Genomic DNA, 20,989 nt, shown 5'->3' with positions numbered 1-20,989 from the left:
GGGTTTGAACCGCCAGCCTTCTGGTTAGCAATCAAGTGCCTTAGCCACTATGCTACCAGAGCTCCTTTTAAAGGTCTTAGGTGACTCTAATGTAGAGCACTGGCTGAGAACCACTGGTTAGAAGAAACAGGAAAGCAAAACAAAAGAACCCTGTGTTCCTGTCAGTGGGAAACATGCAAAAGGGAACCTTAGTGGGCAGGAGACCACTTAGTGGAAGTGACAGAAGATGCAGCGAGAGCCAGGAGCTCCCAGTGAGGATTACCTTTGAACCCTGCACACCCTGGCCCTCCACTTTCCACTCCCCCGTCACCTCTGTCAGGAGCTGCTGGGCCTCTTCAGCCTGCCGCAGCAGCAGCCTCCTCCGCTCGGCCTCTGCTCGCAGGCCACCCATAGCACTTTGCAGCTGCTGCACCCGGGCAGCCACTTCATGGGTGGCAAAGTGACCAGCCTGCACCAGCTTGTGCCCCGTGCCCACCACCACCCGGGTCAGGGCCTCGTGGCTGCGGATCTCATGCTCCAAGTTCTGTGGAGCAGAAGGAAGATAGGGCTGGGTATGCTTTTGGACACTCCCTGGGGGACACTCAGACGTCTGCCTGAAGCCCCACGGGACCCCACCGACTTGCTCCCAAGAAATCCCCGTCCCCGTAACCAACAAAGAATCCAGGATGCCCCCAGAAGCCCAGGGAGGCAGAGAGCTCCTAATTGGGCCACAAACTCCATCTTCTTGGCTGAAGCCCTGCACTGTGCTGGGGCCAGACAGTCTCCCCTCCCACATCTTGGGTGGGCTGGCACCTGGTGTTTCTCCCGCAGGCGCCGCACTGTGCTCAGGCTCTGGCCATAGTCCTGGGCCGCAGCCAGGGGGAACTTCTCCTGCACCCAGGCCATCTCCTCGTCGGCATCCCTGAAGAACTGGTAGAGGAGGCTCCAGGACTCCAGGGCCGCCCTGCGCTCCTGCAGGGGCTCCCTCAGACTCTCGAACCTGTAGCAGTGGCAGAGGATGGAGTGGTCAGTATAAAGGCTAGAAAGTGACCCAGAGCTCACTCACTCGGTGCCCCTCATGCTGGGCAGAGAAGCCCTGAGAGGGATGAGCTGGGGTAGGGGTGGACATCCTTTCAGGAAGGGAGCGTGAGCAGGAGGCACTCAGAATTAGGGCATGGGTAGATCTACCTCTGAAGCAGCAGCTGGGCCTGCTCCTCTATGTCCAGGCAGTGCCCTTCCTGGATGAAGGCCTGGGTCTGGTCTAGCAGGGTCCGTGCCTGTCGAGCCTGCTTGTCCACTGCTGCCTCCAGTTCTCCCTGTGTTGCCAGGAGCTCGCCCACCCCAGGAAGGTCCTGTCCTCCAACAGGGGCTTGCAGTTCCACCTCCACGGGCTCTAGCCAGCTCTCCAGCTCCCTCAGGCTCCGCTGTAGATGCAGGGCCTGGGGAGAGTGTGAGGTGGGCACACTGAAGGGAGGCCTGGCACCCTGTCCATCCTGCTCCGTGGCTTGCACAGCCCCACCTTGCAGGTCTCCTGGAGCTTGGCTGCCTTCCTCCGGCAGTTGGCCTGCAGCTGATCCCAGAGCTCGCTCAGCTCCTGCAGCCGCGCCTGGATGGTCTCCAAGGCTGGGTGGCCCTCTTGCAGCAGCCTCTGCCCCTCCTACAGCCACAACACAGGAACATACCTGGTGGACTCAGGGCTGCTCAAAGCAGCAGTCCCATGGCCACAGAGTCTGTGTGCTAGCTTGTTCCTTAACCTCTCTGAGCCTTGTTTTCCCTATATATAATGGGGATAATGATGAATTCTTTTGTTTAAATGAGAGAAAACATATATAATACTTAGCAGGGCCTTCCCTTTGTGGATAGAAGTGAGAATATAAAAAAAAAGGAGCTATTCTTTGACACTTTACCCGCAAGATTGCTGGTCTGGTCTTACCATGTCTTCTAACTTAGGTCTTTTCAAGACAGTTTTTAAAACCATCACGACAAAATATTATCTTTAAACTTATTGACATTGCAGCATTATTCACAACAGCCAAAAGGTGGAAATAACCCAGGTGTCCATCAACAGATGAATGGACTAACTAATGTGGTATACAATGGAATATTATTCTGCCATCAAAAAGGAACACAGTTCTGATATATGTTAGGGTATGAAGTACCCTTGAAAACATTATGCTAAATGAAATAAGCGAGACACGAAAAGACAAATGTGATGTCATCCCATTAATAGTAAGTATCTAGAATGGACAAGAGACAGGAAGGAGATCAGTGGTTACCATGGACTGGGAGGAGGGAGAGATAGGGAGTGATTGCTTAATGGGTGCCAAGTGTCTATCTGGGGTAATGGAAAAAAATTTGGAAACGGTGGTGATGGTTGCATGAGTTTATGAGTGTGACTGATGATACTGGACTGTACACTTACAATGGTTAAAATGGCAAATTATTGCAGTGTTTAAAGAAAAAAGAAATATTGTTCCCCTCTCCCCCCAAATTATTGAAAAGGCACTATTTTTGGAGAGTGTACCCAGGAGAAGCACTGCTTCTCACCACGTTTCAGAGCTCAGCAGGGCGCCTACACACAAGGTACTCAATGAACAACAGCCACAGAGTGCTGTGGGGGCATCCTGTGCTCTGGCTGCAGGACTCTCCGTGTCTCCCTTGGCCTCACCATCTGCAGCCTCTGTTCCAGGTGTGCTATTGAGTCTAGCTCGGCCTGGAGATTCTGATGCTTCTGCAACTGTGTCTGCAAAGTGGCTGTGTTCTGCCAGCCCTCTTCCAGAGCCACCTGGTTCTTCTCCCTCAGCCATGCGGTCACCTGGGCATATGGTAAGAAAAGGATCTGTTTCTGGGGCCCTCCCTGTCCCCTCAACCGCTGACCCAAAGGAAAGGTGGCCTCTCCCGGCGGAACTCCTTCCCTCTTCCCACAGCTCCCCACCACCAAGCAAGGGGAACCTCGTAGGAATCCTGCAGGAACTTCTGTAGCTGCTGTAGCCCCTTCAGCTGGTGGTGGCGGGTCCCAGCTCGCTTCAGGAGTGCCTCTTTCCTGCCAGAAGGAGGGTCTCATGGCTCGCAAGTCATCTGTCATGATCTGGAGCTGTTCCATGTGTGCACCACACACACACACACACACACAGACACGGCAGTCTTTCTTGGGTATCAATACATCTTAAGTCTGGGGTTTCCACTGAAATAGAGACATCTTCTACTCCCCCTCTTTATTAGTATCTAAATGTTTTTTTTTTTTTTTTCCTTTTTATGCATTACTATTAGCAAGAAATTTTGGGGCAGTCACCCCCAAAACATGTATTTATTTATAGTTACATTTATATATCTCTGTACTAATATACAGAAGCTCTGGTGGTGTAGTACCTAAGACATTTGACTGCTAACCAGAAGGCTGGTGGTTCAAACCCACTAGCCACTCCTCGGAAGGAACGTTGGGCAATCTACTTCTGCAGTGATATCACCTCGGAAACCCAAGGAGGGGTCACTATGGGTTGTATCTGACTCAATGGCAATGAGTTTGGTTTTGTTTGGTACTAATATACTAATATACATAAGGTGCTCTGGTGGTGCTATGGGTAAGACATTGGACTGCTAACCAAAAGGCTGGTAATCCGAACCCACTAGCCGCTCCTTAGGAGAAAGTCTGCTTCCACAAAGATTTACAGCCTTGGAAACCCTATGGGGGTCACTATGAGTCAGAATTGACTTGATGGCTGTGGGTTTGGTCTTTGGTTTGATACCAATATATTAGATACATTGTCATATGCACAAAAAATTGAAATTAAGCATGAGATCTAAAACATAAATAGGAAGAGAAATTTTAATATTTTCTTCCTACTCTGCATCTTCCCATACCTCATGCCTCCTATAGTGGAGCATACCTCTCCCCCACCCCCACACCCCATACCAGCACACACTGACATGTGTATGGACCTATGTCTCCCCCTAAACAGTGTGGTGGTTGGGAGATTCTGAGAGGCTTGACAGAAAGGAAGCACCCTATCAGAGGAAGGCAGAAGCCTGGGAGGGAGAAAGAGGTCAGGTGGTGCTGTGCGGAGGGATAGCTGGGCTGCCAGTAGGCACCAAAGCTAACCGAGAGGAGGGGTTGTGTTAACAGAGGCAAGCAGATCGGCATTTGCCATTTGTCAACTCAAAGATCACCATGTATAATCCAGGTGGGGCCTACCTGCAAGAGTGGGGAACTAAGGTGCAACTATTGGTCTCTCCCAGTCCAGAGAAAAGAAGAGTGAAGAAAATCAAAGACCCAAGGAAACAAAGGCCTAATGGACCACATGAACCCCAGCCTTCACGACCCTGAGACCAGAAGAACTAGATGGTGCCCAGCAACTGCTGCTGACTGCTCTGAAAGGGATCACAACAGGAGGTCCTGGACAGAGAGGGAGAAAAATGTGAAACAAAACTCAAAATCATAAAAAGGACCAGACTTACTGGTCCGATCAAGACTGGTGGAACCACTGAGTCAGTGGCCCTGAGATACCCTTCAAGCCTGGAACTGAACTCACCTGAGTGGCTCAACTTTCAGCCAAACAATACACAAGCCTTTCAAGGCGAACACTAACTCCAGGGAGGTAGGCACTCCTTAGAACAATCAACCATTCAAGATCAGAGGATCAGCCCTTGCTCAGGGACAAAGCCAGAAGGCGGGAAGGGAGAGGAAAAAGGAGGAATGGAAATGGTCAACACAGGGAGGAAGTAGGTCGAGTGCTGTTACGTTGTGAGGATTGCAATAAATGCTACAAAACTAAATGTGTATGACTTATTTGAAGGAAAACCAAGTTGCTTTGTAAATTTTCACCCAAATCACAATAAAAAGTTTAAAAAAAGAAAAAAGAAAAGTCAGGGAGAGGTGGTCCCTGTCCCTGCCAGTCGCAAGCACAGGCATGGGAGAAGCCAGAAACATCACAGGGTGCTGTGGGCTGTTTCTGGGATCCAGCATTCAGCCAAATCTGCCTTGATCTAAAAGGCTGAATTGCTGAATGAGGCATCCAAACCAGATGAGCTTTTATGAGGAAAGAGGGGGGAGCTTGTGTCTACTAACTGTGGTGCTTGAGTCTATCTGTGGCTGAACTTGTTAAACTGGGATAAGAAATCTACTAATCTGCCCACTTGTGTCAGGTGCCATGCCAAGAGCATCAAGGGTCCCCTTTCCTGCCATTGATGGGCAGCAGTAGAACTCAGGACCATCTGGGCCATGGTACCTCCTAGTCCATTATACATTTCCTCTGAGTGTCCTAGTAAACGTTTCCTTTGAAAAGCTCCACTGTGTCAGCTGAATTGAGAGGGAGGTTGAAATTTCTGTGTGTTGAAGTCCATAATGGCTGACACACTCAGGGAAAAGTCTGGTGAGCCTGGGGCCAAGAGGTGAAAGGGCAGGAAGGGAAGAGCAGGAATGCCTCACGCTCACGCCAGCCCTCACACAGCTCCCGTACCCCTAATCCCAAGTGGTACCTCAGGAACACGGCCTGACACCTGCCCAGGGCTCTCTGGGCCTCGGGGTGTCCATTCTGGTGCAGGTGATGGGCTGTGACTTCCAGTGAGCTGATCTTTTCTGCCTGAGCCTCCAGGCCCCGCTCAAGTACCTTGTGCTTCCATAAGAGGGTCTCCACATTGGCCAAGGGGTCCTGGCAGGAGTAAGAAAGCCTGAGACTGACTATGGGGCTGTCCTTCCCCATCCTAATCCCAAGATATCTGCTTTTCCATCAAGAGTCATCCTACCAAGTGCTCATCCACAAGGCAATTGCTCTACACCCCCAAAAAACACATCCCTCAAATCCCAGAGATGGTTCTCAAGGCTGTGTCTGGCTTTAGGGCAGTGATTCTTAATCGGGGGTCATATTGAGGACAGAGGTCAAGTGTCAGAATTTCCAGGGCCGGGGGAGCTTTGTCACATGACACAGACCTATGACCACCCCCTCCTCTGCACTCCCAGTAAGACTGTGTCGATACAGGACAGTTTGTTGTTGGGTCCTGTTGAGTCAATTCCGATTCATAGTGACACCATATGTTAGAATAGAACTGCCTCATAGAGTTTTCTAGAATGTAATCTTTATGGAAGCAGATTGCCAGGTTTTTCTCCTGCAGAGCTGCTGGGTGGGTTTGAACTGCCAACCTTTTGGTTAGCAGCCAAGCATTTTACAGTTGCACCACCAGGGCTATTTTTAATTATTCTCTGAGATCTCCCATGGGTGGAGCTCATCTGCCAAAGGGGTTTGGGGCAGTGGTGGGGAAAGCAATCCTCCGGGTGTGTGGGAAGTGAGGAGGACAGAGGTGAGAAAGGCTGTGGGGAGAAGACAAGAATGTGTCTGAGGATCACACGTTCACTCTCTAAGCCCCTGGGCACTCCCATGGGCCTATCACCACGCACACAGGAGATGCTCAGTGACTATTTGTTAACTGGCTGAAGCATAAGTATACTGCGGTTGAGGGAGGAGGAGCTCGAAGGAAGGATGATCCCCTTTGACCTGGGGAGTTCTGGCAGTGCTGGATGGTGCTCTTGTAAATTCTTCCCCACCCCTGCTGGGCACATACCTTCAGTTCCTCACTGGCTAGGAAAAGTTCCTTGCTACAGAGCCAACTTTCAATTTCCTCCACAGAGCTCAGAAATAGCTGTTGAGAAAGGAGAAGGCAAGAGAAAGTCATCAGAGGGGCAAATCATACCAAGTCAGGTGACCTATTTGATGGCCCAGGTGGGGGGCCAGGGGCCTGAAGCTTGGCTCAACAGAATGAGTCCACAGCAGGCAATATATATTGTGGGTGAGCCGAGAGGTGAGTGGTGGGAGTAGGGGTGAAAAAGCCTCTGACACAGCAGCCTCTTTGGCTCTAGCTTTCACCAGGAGCAGTGGGGTGGGAGGGGAGGATGGAGGCTGGGGACTGCACTGTGCCTACCTGCAGCTCCAGGGCCTGCTGTAGCTGTAGCTGGTGCTCCTGCCAGGCCCTGTCCAGACTGTTCAGCTCCTGTTCTAACCCAGCTAGCAACCGGCAAATGTCCGGGGTGGATGGGTGCCCAGCTGTGAGCAACCGTTGTCCCATGCTTCGCACCAGCCTGATGCTCTCTGTTCGGAAGTCCAGCTCGGCCTGGAACAGGACTGGGCTCAGATCCCCAGAGCTGAGGCCTTCCAGGGCTGGTGGAGGCCCAGTGGGAAGGAGAGGTGGCAGAGAGAGCTGGAGGAGTGCCATGGGAGAGGAGAAAGGTAGGGGCGAGAGACAAAGAGAAGAACAAGTTGGGAGCAGAGGAGGTGGTGAGCAGAGGAGGAGGCAGGTTCACAGGAAAGGCCTCAGGGGACGGCTCGCTCACCTTTCGCTCCTGGTGCTCCTCTAACATACTCCGGACCTCTGCAGCGCTGCCAGGAGGGCTTCCGACGTCCATCAGAGCCCGCAGCCCCCGGGCCCAGACCAGCAATTTCTGCAGCATCGCCTGGAGTGTCTGAGCCTGGTATGAGGCGTCCAGCGACTCCTTCCTACCCACAGGTGCAGGACCTCTGAGCCCCTCCTTCCCCCCTGGGCCACTAGTGTCTTCTCTCCCTTAATCCCCAAAGCCACACACAGAGGGCCCACGGACTGGGGCAGGGAGTCAGATGGGGTGACCATATTGGCTGTTATTTGAGGGGAGGAGAAAGAAGCTTAGAGGAAACCCTGGGGGCCAAGGAGATGTGTGGGGACTGATATGTTGGAGGGACTGGTTGCAGAGGGGTAGTCAGGGAAGGAGATGCAAGGGGCTATACCGCTTCTGGGCCTCACTCTGGAGCTGCCGCCAGCTGTCCATCATCTCCCGATGCTTGCAGCTGAGGCTGTGGGCTGCCCCAGGGCTCCTCTGGCAGAGGCGGACCACTTTATGTTCCAGGGGCTGTTGGGAAGGTCAGAGGCTGGGGCAGGGGACCAGGCTGTGCTCAGGGGAGTCCCCGGCTGCAGGAGACCCCTGGCATGCAGGTGGGTTGGCCTGGTTGGCCCCATGCCTGCCCAGAGTCCCACAGAGGAGGTATCCTGGGCCTGGGCCCTCCCTCCAAACGGAGTTGCACACCTCCACCTGGGCTTGAATCAGGCCCATTGCCTGCTCCAACTCCTTGTGTTTGCACAGCAGCCCCTGTATGTGCTTCAGATCTTTCCTGAAGTCCAGGGCCTGGGCCAGGGCACTCTGGGGAGGAATAGGGTTGTTACAGGCTTGGCCTTTGTCTTCTGCCCCTGCATTTGTTCCTCCCTCATTGCAGAGGGCCCAGTCTTGACCTTGCCAGCTGTATGGCCCCAGGCAGGTACAGAGTCTGTTTACCTGCCTGTACAATGAAAATAGCAGTGCTGGTCACAGGGTTTCTGTGTGGAGAGCCAGCACCCAGCATGAGCCCTTAACACCAGTTCCCTTCCTGTTGTCCCACCATGGGGCTGGAGCAGAGCCTTGGCCCTGACCAGAGGCCCTGCCCCATGTGAAGGAGGAAGAGGCCCTGGAGAGACATGGGGTTTGCAGGTTCCTTGGAGGTAATAACCTCACATTCATGTGGTGTTTTCTGGTACACCATCCCATCTGATTCTCATCCCTTCAGGGGACTCAGAAGTGAAGCAATAGAGTGTGGCAGGCAGGTGCTGGAGGAGTGAGAACAATTAGACAAGAGTCCTTCACGTGCCCTGAACAGGAGCATCTTCCACGCACGAAGGCTTCTCAGGTGGCATATAGCTTCCTCGCTTTCATCTTTGCTAACTTTTCGCCTGTGTTTTTCTGGGGGACCTTCCTGTGGGTTCTGGTCAGGGAGAGGAGGACACCAAGGGGTGTGCTCTGGATCTATGATAGATTTAGGGAGAAAGGAGCCAGGGGTACAATCTCTGGAGCTGCAACACGGGGCTTCAGTGGTCCAAAGCTGATCAGAGAGTGGCCAATCACTGGAGGATCCTGACAGAGCCATTGAGGGGTGAAAAGCTAGGAGAATGTGAGCAGCACCCCTTGGCCTGCATGCTTTTACTTTCAGCCAACATCAGGACTCCCTTACCCACTTACTTTCTCCACAATCCTTATGGTGATGCCATTCAGCTCACATGACAAAGTGTGTATCTCCAGAGCCCCTTCAAGCTGCCTCTGGTACCGGAGCAGGTTGCCATGGAAACTATTCCACCTGGAGGGGAAGGGGAATGTCAGGTTGGGTCTGAGGTAGCCCTCAGCCCCATTGCCTTCCCCAGCTGGGACTGGCCTGTTGTTGAGCTGGTTTTGCCGCTGATAGATAGCCTTGACCTGGTCAGGGTCCCGGATCTTGAGCTGCAGTGACAAGTCACTGATGCTCCTGATGCGCGCATTCACCAAGTCCTGAGGGGGGAGGTGCAGGGTGAGGGCACTGCACCACTCCCTCAGAGTCCCTTCTTTGCACTGCAGTTGGCACTTGGAGGGTCTGCTTGGGCCCAAGCGAGCATGAAGAACAGCATTTATGGGGAGTGGGAGGCAGCGGCTTCCTCTACCTGCCAGGTGCCTGAAGCCATCCCATTCCAGGTGCAGTGAGCAAGATCAACCTGGTGCCTGCAGCCCCAGAGTCACCTCTGAGGCCAGAAACAGTGCTCCCCGGGTCAGGTGCCAGGAGGGAGGTGAAGGATGGGCACACACTGACTGAGGCTTTTAAAGTTAAAACGCAGCTTTTTGGGATAAAAAAGCAAAGTCAGGGTGGGGTAAAACAGTGAGCTCTGCTCTCTTGGGGTTTGGGTGCCCCAACCCCAAGGACTTGTCTGGCCTGAGGCTGTCACTGCTCTGACACTGGTCTAGGTTTATAGGGAGGGCATCCCAATAGGGTGGGATTGCAGGTGTCCTGCCCCTAGTGAAAGCACCTAACATTTGTAAAGCTGTTTACAGTTTCCAAAGCATTTCCCTATGAAATGTCTTAGACAAGGTAGGCAGCAAAGACTGTTTCTCTCCTTTTATAGGTGACAGAGCAGACTCCAGAGGTAACTCAGCTAGCTTGTGGTAGAGCCGGGAGACAAGCCCAGCTCCTGTAAGTCTAGGACTCTATTTACTGCAAGACATCATGTATCCCCCTGGTCTGTGAAGTTCCACCATCAGCAACATATGTCTTAGATTTAAGCACTGCAGCTTTTTAAATAATCATATATGCTTATACTGGGGAAATGAGATGAGCCTATTTTGGTCTCTAACCCTGATTGTGAATATATTTGTCAAATTTCTTTCCTCTGTACCACATAAGAGAAATAGATTCTTGGGGTGTGTGTGGGGATAGGGGGGAGAGGGGAAAAATAGAGGTGAGAAGGATATGCTGAAATAGTCACACAGAAGGAGGGTTATGAGCAACTGCTGTTTATTGATCAACTACTACATTCTAGACATACATGCTTTCTTTTCTTTTTTTAACTTTCTATTTTGAAACAATTGTTTTGCAACTTATAGGAAGTTGCAAAAGTAATACAGTAGGGTCCCCTGAACTCTTCCTCCAGCTTCCCTTCATGATAACATATTATATAGTACCATATTCAAATCAGATCACTGACATTGGGACAATACTATTAACTAGATGACAGATTTTATTCAATAGATTCCATCCTGTTTTTACATGTACTCATCTGTGTGTGTGTATGTGTGTGTGTGTGTAAGGGGTATAGTTCTGTGCAATTTAGTCAAATGTGTAGATTGTGAGAGCACTACCTCACATCATTACCTGTGAGGTTGGCATCATAAAGATGAAGAAACGAAGGCCTCAGTAAGTGCAGGTAATAAGTGTGGCACTTAAATCCAGCCTGGCTTCAGAGCCCATGTTCTCTCACTACCCATTGCCACAAAGTTGATTCTGACTCTTTGCAACCCAACAGGACAGAGTAGAACTGCCTCACAGGGTTTCCAAAGCTGTAAATCTTTACAGAAGCAGACTGCCTCATCCTTCTGCCATGAAGCAGCTGGTGGGTTTGAACTGCTGGCCTTTCAGTTAGCAGCCAAGTACTTATCACTGTACTACCAGTGCTCCTTGCTCTTCCACTGCTTGAGCTATATTTCCCAGTAGGGGATGTCATGGCCGACCTCTCTACGGGCAGGGCCCCCTTACCCCAGCCAAGGTTCCTCGGAACTTGCAGAGCTGTCTGCTGAGCTGCAGGCAGTGCTCAAGATCCTGGCCCAGGTCGGTGATGTTCAGCACGCCTTCCTGTGGAAACCGAGGGCCCGGGAAAGAGGCACTCTGAGCACAGGCCCCAGGCCCGCCCAGCCCCCTGGGACCCAGCTGCTGGCAATCCGTGGAAGTTTTTGGGATTTCTTGACGAGGAAATACAGGCCTGGGGCTCCTCCTGACCCACCTCTCTCCACCTTACCCCGCCCCCATCCCCCAGCTTGGCCCCTGGTCAGCTGGTCCTTCACCTTCTCCTGGATCCAGGCCTCTGCAAGGTCCGCCTTCTGCAGGAACTCCAGGAAGTCCCGCTGGTCCCTCAGGTCTTGGCCTCGGAGCGCCACCGCCTGCCTCAGCTTCTCCCAGTGCTCCTGCAGTTCCTGCAGCCTCTGCGCAATCTCTCCCTCCTGAGGATGGCTCTGTGCCAGTAGAGCCTCGCCCTTCTGTGGAGAGAGGGGACACTGGGAGATCTTGGCTGTTGCCCTTCCTCTTGCCTTTCTGCCATCACAGGCTTCCCCTGCCTGAGACCCTTCCTCTTGGCCATGTGGGAGTCCACACTTCAGGGCAGGGAATGGAGAAACAAGGGGGTGGGGTTGGTTGTTACCTTGACAACAGAGGTTACGACCTCCTTATGGGCCTGGACCTCAGCTTCAAAGGCCTGATGTTTCTGCAGGTGTGTCAACTTATCTTTCAGGTCCCCAAGAGGGACAGGCTCTTTCAGCTGCTGGGCCCGCTCCTGGATCCAGTCCTCGGCCTGTGGGGAGGTGGGGACATGGACCCCACAGTAATCAATACTGCTTTGGCCACAGAGATTTCCCCAGGCCTGCCCTGCCCCCCCAGCTATGCCTGGGTGGTTGAGTGCTGGCCTCACTGGCAGGGCTGGGTGGCTCCAGGCACATGAGAAATAATGGTTCTAGCCCAGAAAGACATGCCCCAGACCTTGCTGACTTTCAAACCCAGGAAGGGTCTGGGTAGGAGTCTTGGATGGGATCTCATGTGGAGGATAGCACCCCTGCCCTTGGGCCCTGATTGCTCTGCCCCATTCCCACCACTCTTTGCTCTGGCTCTTCTGGAGCTGAGAAAACAGGTGGGGTCTTCATACACAAGTCTGAGAATCAAATGTTCTGGGTGCCAGTCACAGTTAGCCTCTGGAAAAGTCACTGAACTCTCTAAGCCTTAGTTTTCTCATCACAGAATTGTGGTGAGGCCCTTCATGAAGGTGAAGGTCATTTGCAAAGGTAAAATGCTGCTCAAGTGGGAGGCACAGGGCTGGGGTGCCCTCTGACCTGTGTCTTGGCCCTGATGAAAGCAGCTGTCAGCAGGGAGGTATGAAGTGCATGTCGCCGGCTCTCTGCCAAGTCCTTCACTCGAGCCCGCCGCTCCAGCACTGCACTCAGCAAGCCCTGCACCCTGGGGCCCTGGAGTGCCTTTGCCTGCTCACATATGGCCACCTCCTGTGGGGTAGGAAGGCATAGCCTGTGGTTCTCCTATCTGGGGAGGCTGGAGCAGGAGCTGGCCCATAGGCTCAAAGTCCTTTCTGTGAGGTTTCTGAAGCCCTTCACTCAGCTATGCAAGACTTAGGGCTGGCTGATAATCCCAGTTCCAAGTCAGAACCAAGCTGCTCCCCAGTGACCATGTGATATGGACAGAGCCAAATGCCCTCTGTGGTTCCTGCAATATGGCTCACTCCATGCCACATGCTCTTCTTGAGTCACACAGACAACTCTGCCTAGTCATCGGCCACAGTCAGGCGCCCCTTCCTCCATGGTGCCACCTAACATATCACATTGCTCCTGTGTACACACCATATCTCTTGTCTCCCTAAAGAGTCTGGACTTCCCCAAATGCCTAGACTTCCCCCACTCCCACCCTGACCATGCACGGGACTCTTTAAGCCCATTACCTTCTTGTCTTGGGCAGTCAGCACTTTCTGGAAGGCCTCATGCTTGCAAATCAACTGCTCCACCTCTTCTACTGAGCTCCCCAGGGCACTGGCTTTCAGGAAGACCTAGATCAGCCCATGGAAGAGTCAAAGAGGGGAGTTGGGAGCCTGACCAGTGGTTCAGAAAGACCCCAGAAAGCAGATGACCATCAAGAACTATCCAGATGGCCAGCTCCTTTGTTTGCATCCTGTGCTGGAGCAGTGTCCCCGGGCTCTCTGGGGTGAAGCAAGGGACCTGGGGTGGGGGTTCAGGTGGGCACTGAGCATGGGGGAGGAGGACCTGTGAGGAAGAATGGCACCCCAGCTGGGCTAGAAACAGCTCAACCTCTGCCAAAGTGGGAGGCATGATGAACCTTTGACCAAATTCTGCAGGGCTCAGCTGGTGTAGGGTAGGGGTGCAGAGGAGGTCCTGACTAGCCTGGGGATATTAGGAGGTTCATATACCCCCTTGGCTAGACTAATTCCCAGAAAAAAGCCAGAGACCCAGGAATTAAGGGAAAGAGCAGGGAAAGAGGAAACAGAGGACAGGAAATCCTGGTGTACGTGTGTTGTGGGGTAAGGGGACCTGCCTCCTGGGCCTGGAGGATCTTGTCCAGGTGATCACAGTCTCTGAGGAAGAGCTGCTCACGGTGCATGGCCTGCAGCCTCTCTTGCTTCTGCTCCCAGGCCTGGAACACATGCTCCCGTGTGTCCTGCAAGGCTCGCAGCCTTTCCTGGACCTGGAGGTGAGCGTGTGGGGAGTCTGAGCTGGGGAGAGCAGCAGGGACAAGACAGGAAGGTGGTCCTAAGGGAAGCCTCTGAGAAGAGGTCAGCATGGCACCATGAGATGGGGCATAAGGTGGTCAGGCACAGGCTCAGTCAGGTAGGCTGGGGGTGCATCAGAAAGGGCACTCACCTCCTTGGTGGATGGCCCTGCAGTCAGAAGCATCTGTTGGCCCAGCTGGCCAGCTCGTTGGTACAGCTCCTCCTGGGCCTTGAGCTCGGCCCAAAGCTGTTGGTGGGCACTGAGCTTTAGAGAACCACTGCTAGGGTCCTGGGACCACTCCTCTACCTGCAATTCCTGCTGCATGCTTGCTGCCCAGGAGGCATAGTCCTGTACCTGGATCCCATGAAGATGGAGGGAGAGAGCAGAGTGAGAGTTGGAGTGGGTGGCAGGCAACCAGGCACTGAGGCACAATCATAGCTGGCCTGAATCCCTCACATGGGGGCTGCCCCCAAGCTTTCCCAGGTCAGAGCCTTGAGTGAGGCTTACGGGACCTTTGTCATCTGGTTCCTCCATTCTCATTCAACTAATCCTCCCAGATCCATCAAGCCTCCATGTGTACTAGCTCTGCCCTCCCTGCCTCCCCACACTCCCCGAAGAACACATCCTCACAAAATCTTGTCTCCCCTCTTTGCTCCTGCTGCTCCTCCTGCGTAGAACTTCCTTCTTCCTTCCTTCCCACCTCTCCAAAGTCTACCCATTTTTCAAGGGCCAAGTCCTTCTCTTCTTCCTGAAGCCCTCCCTGGCAGCTTGATGTCCCACTGCTTTCTTTGTCCACTGACTGCCAGTTTAAGACTTAGAGGTGATCTTTTGTTGATTCTTGCAGAATAACTCACAGAATGTGAGAACTGGAGGGACTTTGGACCCTTATCCATTGCATGATGAAGGTTAAAAAGTATGATATGTGTTAAAGTTTTGTAAACTCTAAGAGCTCGACAAATGCAGGGGTGCAGTCTAGGACTAAGTGCCTTGCTCAAGCCCACACTGCTAGAAAATGGCAGAATTAGAGACCTAAACTTAAGCCTTTTGGAGTGTCATAGTTTGGGGCTCCTGCTCTACCAGGTTCTGGGACACGAGACTCATGGGACAGCCCATGGCCTGGACCCACTGTCCCAATCTGACTCTCTGAAGTATTAGGCTCATCTCCCAGCTAGATTAGCTCCATGAGAGCAGCTGTCCCATCTTATGTTGTTTCTATATTACCCTCTTCTTTCCACCACAGCTCCTAGCAGAGCCAAACACCAAACATGTGTTTAACAGATGCTGGTTGATGCACAAGTCACCGTCTTGAACCTGTGGAAGGAGCATCTAGGTTTCCAGTTAGGGATTTACTTGAGCTATTCTTATTCCACAGCCCCAGGTGGGCCCCTGTATGACTTCCCCATCACTCACCTGGGGTGGCACTGATCCCAACCTAAGGAGTCAGTGCTACACCCTGAGCCAGGCCCTCTGGCCAGCCACACAGATGTCCAGACAAGCTCATGCTCTTCCACTTCTGTCCACACTTGTTCTTCCAGAACTGAAGGGCCTCGTCAGTGCATGCATATGCACAGTACAATGCACACACACATGCTAGCCTCCTGAGGGGAAGAAGCTCTCACCATTGTGTGGAAGTGGGCCAGGAGGCATGCCTGCTCCAGCTGGGCCCTGCGTTCCTCCATGCGCAGCTGTAAGGCCTCACGGGCCTGGACCACGGCCTGCTGCCTCCACCGCACAGCATCAGCCTGAGGCCCAGGATATAGCTTCTGTACTCTGCCTGCAGCCTCCAGCAGCTCCTGAAGCTGGGGTCAGAGTAGGGGAAAAGGAGGGAAGGGCAGTGTTCTTCCCGAGGCCATGGGGCCTGATGATTCCACAGACATGTCCCCTGCCTAGTACCTGAGTCCAGCAGGGAAACAGGGAAACCCATCTTTAGAGACCCTAGAGACCCTGAGGGAGCATGGAAAAGCTAGAGGAATAGATGGGCCAGGCCTGAGGAGCCCTTCAGGGCCCAAGTGGAAGAGACAGCAAGACCTGGGCTCACCAGCTGCTTGGTGCCCACAAGTTCACGTTCCAGCTCCTCGTGTCTCCTCAGCTGGGCCTCTACCCAACGCAGGTCTTGGAACACATCATCTGGGATGCTTGTGACTTTCTCCTGAGGTGGGGAGATGGCCAAAGGACCAGGAGTTGAGAATGAGGCTCTGAGGCTGGTTTGGCTCCACTTCTAGAATCCCCTCTCTTCCCTAGGTTCACACCTGGATCTGGGCGAGCACTTCTGACAGATCTCTGTGAACTTTGAGGGTGATCTCAGCATCTTGGAGCAGGTGGCCTCGGGCCTTGGTCAGCTCCCACAGCTCTGACCAGGCAGCCCTGTCCCCAGGCAGGCAGAAGACCCAGCAGGAGGTCAGCAGACAGCCCAGCATCTCATTCCTCCCCCTCAGACTTGGTCTGGTCAGGCCTTCTTCTTCCTGGGTTGTGTCTAGGACTTGTCCAAAGGTCCTGAATGGCTACTCCTCTTCCTAAGTCTTTCTCTTGCCCTTGAGCCTACCTGCAATCTGTCCTCCCAGGAGCCTGTCTTTCTGTCTTTACTAGGAATTTTCCCCTTACTACTATAAAGCTCAGTACTTCACTGATATCTATGCTTTGTGATACTCCCTATATCTTGTGTGTTTGATGCTTCAATGAGATTACAATTAGACTGCAAACACTTCAAAGGGAGAAGCTGCATCTCTCCATTTCTCACCAGGTCAGGCTCTATACTAGGGATTATGAATAAACTGTGATCTTGCTTCAAAGCTCACAGTCTAGGGTGGAGTCACACAGCTAGCAGGTAACTAGGAACATGGTAAGGCAAGGACCGTGACACATGTAAGACTGGGAGTTGGGGAGAAGCTTGTGGAAGGGACCCTGGCCCCAGCTCAGGCAGGCTCTTCCTAGAGCTCCTCGTATGAGTCCAGGGAACCTGTGGTTTGGAAAAGTGACCCTGAGGAGTTGACTTTTGGGCTGGGCTCTTTGACCTGCAGACCAAACTTTGCCTCCTTTCACAGGCCACAGCCACCTGGGGCTGGCTCAGCTTCCCTAGAACAAGCCCCTCTCTAGATACCTTGTGGACAGGTAGAGCCAGTGTGGCCTCTCTTAACACCCCAGGAACTGTGTGCCCAGCACCTTCCCTCAGAAACCTTGGCCTGACCCACTGGGCACTCACTGTAGGTCTTGCTGCCTCTGACGGACTCTGGGATTAGCACTTGGCCCAGCCTCCTGCAGGCTCTCCGCCAGCTGCTGGCAGGTTGCCACCCACTGACCACCCATCTCCACTTGGTGCTGAAACTTTGCAAACTTGGTCCAGAGGTGCTGAGGAGAAGAAAGGAGTGGGTGACAGGGTGGCCCCCAGCTGGCGAGGCAGTAAGCAGCTAGGGAAGTGAGAAGCCTCAGTGAGTGAGTGGGCAAGATGGGGCTGGACAGCTGCAGCACCTGCTGACTCCACTCAGAAGAAGGAAGCAGGAGGCCCAAGGCTCCTGCTTGGGGCCTTGAATTGATGGCTCCCACCATTCCTTTCTCCATACAGCCTAGCCAGGACCAACCTTCCCCACCCCATTTCATTCTGTCTCCTTGCCCGTAGCCATTTCCTCACTAGGACGTGTTCATAGTCTTCTCCGGGGCTCTCTCCTCCTCTGGCCACCTGCTTCTGGCTAGTCAGCCAGCTCTGCAACTCCTCAGCTTCTCTCATGAACTCATGCAGTTTCAGGGTCCTTTCCAGCTCCTGGTCCCTGTGGTGACAGCCCATGGTTACCTAGTATTAATTTGCTCACACTTTTTGGGACAATTGGCCCAATCAAATACCTGAAGAATGAGGTAATTCTTGGTCTTTTTCCAAGCCTGCAGCTCAGGGTTAAGGAAGAAGTAGACATAGGAAGGCAAGTGTAGGGGGTTGATGAGGGGTATGGATATGGGTAAGGGATAGATGACTGGAGTTGGGGGATCTGAGCTCCTGCCCACTACATTCTCATTGAGGAGTTTATGAAAAGAGGCGTGCAACACACAAAAAGGACTCATCCTTCTTCTGACACATCTCATGGGCTTGGGTCATGGGTTCTTTTCAAGTTAGGGGTACCATGTGGGTAAAAGTCAACCCCAGCCAGATTACCAGTGCCCACTGATGAGAGAGGTTGCAATAGCCCTCACCTTGAGGCTGCCAACTCCTGCAATGCCTGTAGCTGCTTCCAGAGCCTCTTCGACATTGTACTCAGCTGCTCAGCAGCCTCAAGGCCAGTGAGAGTTTGGGCCCTCTGGTCAAGCTTCTCCATGAAGCTCCAATAAAGAGCCAGTTCCTGCTGCAGTGCCTACCAACACACAAAGATTTATGCCAGGCTCAGTTGGGATGATTGTTATTCATCTATTCATCCATCCACCCACCCACCCACCCATTCACCCTTCACCCATTCATCTGCCCACACATACACTCACCCATCATCCATCTACCTGTTCGTCTACCCGCTCATCCATTCACCTCTCCCACTCAGTTATCCACCTATTCATACACTCATCATCTATCCACCCATTGATCCACCCATCAATTCATTGTTCCATCTAACCACCCACCCATCTATTCATCTACCCACCAATCCCATCCATCCATTCATCCATTATCCAATATTGATGGAACACTTACTGCCCCCATAAAAGTGAAGATGCTGACTGTACCCTCAGACAGCTCACTATATATTGAGGAAGGTGAATAGTGGGTAAACTGGGCCAAGGAACGGAAGGAAAAGGAGATATTCTACTGGATCCCAATATAAAAGTGTAAAAAGTAGATAGCATTAATTAAGTTATCCAGTAATGCTTGGGACACTGAAGCTCCATGAGGTGAAGGCCACAAGTATGGTTCATACCCTTTAGGAATGACTCGCTGAAGGTCTTTAGACCCAGGATCCATTGAAACACTGACCACGATGGTCATGTTCAAGAAATGCCCAGTCAAGAGGAAAACTTCATGAAACCATGAATCAAGACTGCAGTGTGGTACAGGCTTTGCATCCTATGTAGTTCTGAGAGCCAACTCCAAGAATGAGGAGGGTGAGTTCTAGGCTTCCCTTCCTTTAATCAGGGGATGCTATGGAAGGAGGTAGGTCTCAGGAAAGGCATTTTGTTAACTCAAATGTTGCTATTCAAAATCCAGGGGGAAGAAATCTATGGAAGATATGGAGAGGGCTAGAGAAGATGACTCCAAAAGGGCAGAAGAGTGCGTGTGTGTCAGGGGCAGAGGGGAGGTGGGAGGAGAGGAAACAAGAAGAGAAGACAGGGAAATTCAGAGGCCACAGGGAGAGGTAAGAACAGTAAAGAGACTAAAGAAGAAAGAATGTTGTCTTAAATGAGTGTCCAGGGTTGACTCTGAAGGAGGGGAGTGCTGAGGGTGAGGAGGGGAGGCTGCTCTCTTCCTTTTGGTGGGTGATGGGGATGAGGTTGGCTGGGTCTTTAGGAAGAATGAGCAGGGCTCTGTGTCTCCTTGGGAACGTGAGTGGCTCCTGGTCATTCAAGTCAAGATAGTGTGGGGAAGGCTCAGGGTGTGGTACCTGGTGCTTCTTGATGAGAATGAAGGTAGTGGCCTCATCTCCACCATAATCCTGACTGCTCACCAGTGGCCGCTTCTCCTCCACCCAGCCCTCCAGCTCTGATACATCCAGAAAATACTGCCAAGAATGGTTCCAAGTCACCTTGGTGATCTCAGACAGGACCTCCTCATCACACTCTGGGGACATGATGCCACTGTTTTTCAGCAGTCAGCACAAATGGGGGCCAACTAGCTCCTGGCCCTGAGTTCATATCACTGACCCACTTCTCTGAGAGTCTCAGGTTCCACAGACCCCTCACCTACAAAGCCTGCCCTGACATTTGCCACATCCCCTGGCCCCTTGCTCTCTTCAGCTTACCTGATGGGAAGCAGCAGCTTGCTGTAGGCACTGGGACCATGCTGCACATGCCTGCTCCAGCTCTGCCCAACACCCTTCCAGCCTCTGGCATTGCTCTTTGATGTGTTGGGCATGGGGGTGCCCTGAGGCTGCGAGGCTTTGTCCAGAGCCTAGCACCCTCTGCACCTGTCCCTCGTGTGCTTTCACTGCAGCCTGGAGTGCCTGACATAGAGCAGAGTGAGAAACTGCAGCCTTTAGGATGCCCTTGGTAGCACCTTTCACCCATTCATCTCACACATACATTCATCCATCATCCATCCACCCATTCATCTACTCAGTCATCCATTCACCTCCCCCACTCACTTATCTACCTATTCATATACTCATCATCCATCCACCCATTGATCCACCCATCAATTCATTGATCCATCTAACCACCCACCCATCCATCCATCTACCCACTGATACCATCCATCCATTCATCCAATATCCAGTAATGATGGAACATTTACTGCCCCCAGAAAAGTGAAGACACAGACTGTGCCCTCAGACAGCTCATTATATATTGGGGAAGGGTGAATAGTGGGTAAACTGGGTCAAGGAAGGGAAAGAAAAGGAGGTATTCTACTGGATTCCAATCATGGCAAAACTTGAGGCCTGGAGTAGCTGGGGGCAGAGGCTTGGAAATCAGGACAACCAGAAAAAAAGGCTTAGAGGCCAGGGTACCCTGAGAGGAGGCAGAGAGAATGGAATGTCAGAGATCTTGGGAAAAAGAGGGGTCTGTTACCTTGTACTTGTGGTTAAGGCACTGGGCATCATCCAAGCACTTGGTGTAGCTGGTGGAACTGAGACTGGGCATGTGCTCAGCCACCCAGGTGAGCTCCAAGTTGTTCAGGTGGTAGAACTGATGCAGCTTAACTGAGGCCTGTAGCTGCAGGTGCCAAGTGGCCAGCTGTCCTTGCAGGGACTTGAGCCTGGGTGGGTGGACACAAGATGGTAGAGCTTACGAACTGGATGAGGACCAGGCTATCAGTGCTTTCCTTACCCACTAGGGACCCATGAGGAACAAGGCAGGAGAACTGAGGAAAAGCCTCATCTGATGATCAGAAGGCAGCTGGAGAGTCTAGGTCACTACCTCACTGTCCAGATTACCTTCCTGACTTCAGATTGCAGGGAGCTCTACTTAGGAGACCTAATTGGGGTTTCTGACCCTCCTACCCGAGGAATGACTTCACTCATAAAGGAAGGAAGTTGGGCAACCTCAGGTCCTATAGGTGCCCCCTTCTTTGCTCACTGGGCCAAACTGCCCTCAAGTTCACGTGGG

General features: G+C 52.5%; 1 protein-coding gene across 1 annotated transcript in view; it reads right to left on the bottom strand.

The window, feature by feature from the left end:
• Positions 1 to 20,989, bottom strand: part of SPTBN5 (spectrin beta, non-erythrocytic 5) — a 57,089-nt gene that overhangs the window by 11,135 nt on the left and 24,965 nt on the right. The window contains exons 25-54 of the mRNA XM_007935330.1: positions 20,453 to 20,639; positions 19,687 to 19,887; positions 19,330 to 19,446; positions 17,939 to 18,096; positions 17,388 to 17,523; positions 16,962 to 17,107; positions 16,012 to 16,126; positions 15,801 to 15,911; positions 15,382 to 15,561; positions 13,913 to 14,116; positions 13,587 to 13,736; positions 12,979 to 13,083; positions 12,362 to 12,529; positions 11,680 to 11,829; positions 11,327 to 11,518; positions 11,022 to 11,117; positions 9,177 to 9,289; positions 8,987 to 9,101; positions 8,024 to 8,137; positions 7,728 to 7,849; positions 7,301 to 7,463; positions 6,892 to 7,080; positions 6,535 to 6,612; positions 5,455 to 5,627; positions 2,932 to 3,022; positions 2,648 to 2,794; positions 1,499 to 1,636; positions 1,168 to 1,418; positions 793 to 979; positions 311 to 523 (exon numbers count right to left, since the gene is read on the bottom strand). Of these exons, the coding sequence (XP_007933521.1) occupies positions 311 to 523; positions 793 to 979; positions 1,168 to 1,418; positions 1,499 to 1,636; positions 2,648 to 2,794; positions 2,932 to 3,022; positions 5,455 to 5,627; positions 6,535 to 6,612; positions 6,892 to 7,080; positions 7,301 to 7,463; positions 7,728 to 7,849; positions 8,024 to 8,137; positions 8,987 to 9,101; positions 9,177 to 9,289; positions 11,022 to 11,117; positions 11,327 to 11,518; positions 11,680 to 11,829; positions 12,362 to 12,529; positions 12,979 to 13,083; positions 13,587 to 13,736; positions 13,913 to 14,116; positions 15,382 to 15,561; positions 15,801 to 15,911; positions 16,012 to 16,126; positions 16,962 to 17,107; positions 17,388 to 17,523; positions 17,939 to 18,096; positions 19,330 to 19,446; positions 19,687 to 19,887; positions 20,453 to 20,639 (4,510 nt within the window). The remainder of the gene's footprint in view (positions 1 to 310; positions 524 to 792; positions 980 to 1,167; positions 1,419 to 1,498; positions 1,637 to 2,647; positions 2,795 to 2,931; positions 3,023 to 5,454; positions 5,628 to 6,534; positions 6,613 to 6,891; positions 7,081 to 7,300; positions 7,464 to 7,727; positions 7,850 to 8,023; positions 8,138 to 8,986; positions 9,102 to 9,176; positions 9,290 to 11,021; positions 11,118 to 11,326; positions 11,519 to 11,679; positions 11,830 to 12,361; positions 12,530 to 12,978; positions 13,084 to 13,586; positions 13,737 to 13,912; positions 14,117 to 15,381; positions 15,562 to 15,800; positions 15,912 to 16,011; positions 16,127 to 16,961; positions 17,108 to 17,387; positions 17,524 to 17,938; positions 18,097 to 19,329; positions 19,447 to 19,686; positions 19,888 to 20,452; positions 20,640 to 20,989) is intronic.

The sequence above is a fragment of the Orycteropus afer genome, unplaced genomic scaffold (genome assembly GCF_000298275.1).
Source record: "Orycteropus afer afer isolate SDZICR_OR568_19922 unplaced genomic scaffold, OryAfe1.0 scaffold00026, whole genome shotgun sequence".
Lineage (NCBI taxonomy): Eukaryota > Metazoa > Chordata > Mammalia > Tubulidentata > Orycteropodidae > Orycteropus > Orycteropus afer.
Note: the sequence above shows the minus strand (reverse complement) of the source record. Positions and strands in the feature narration are given on the sequence as shown.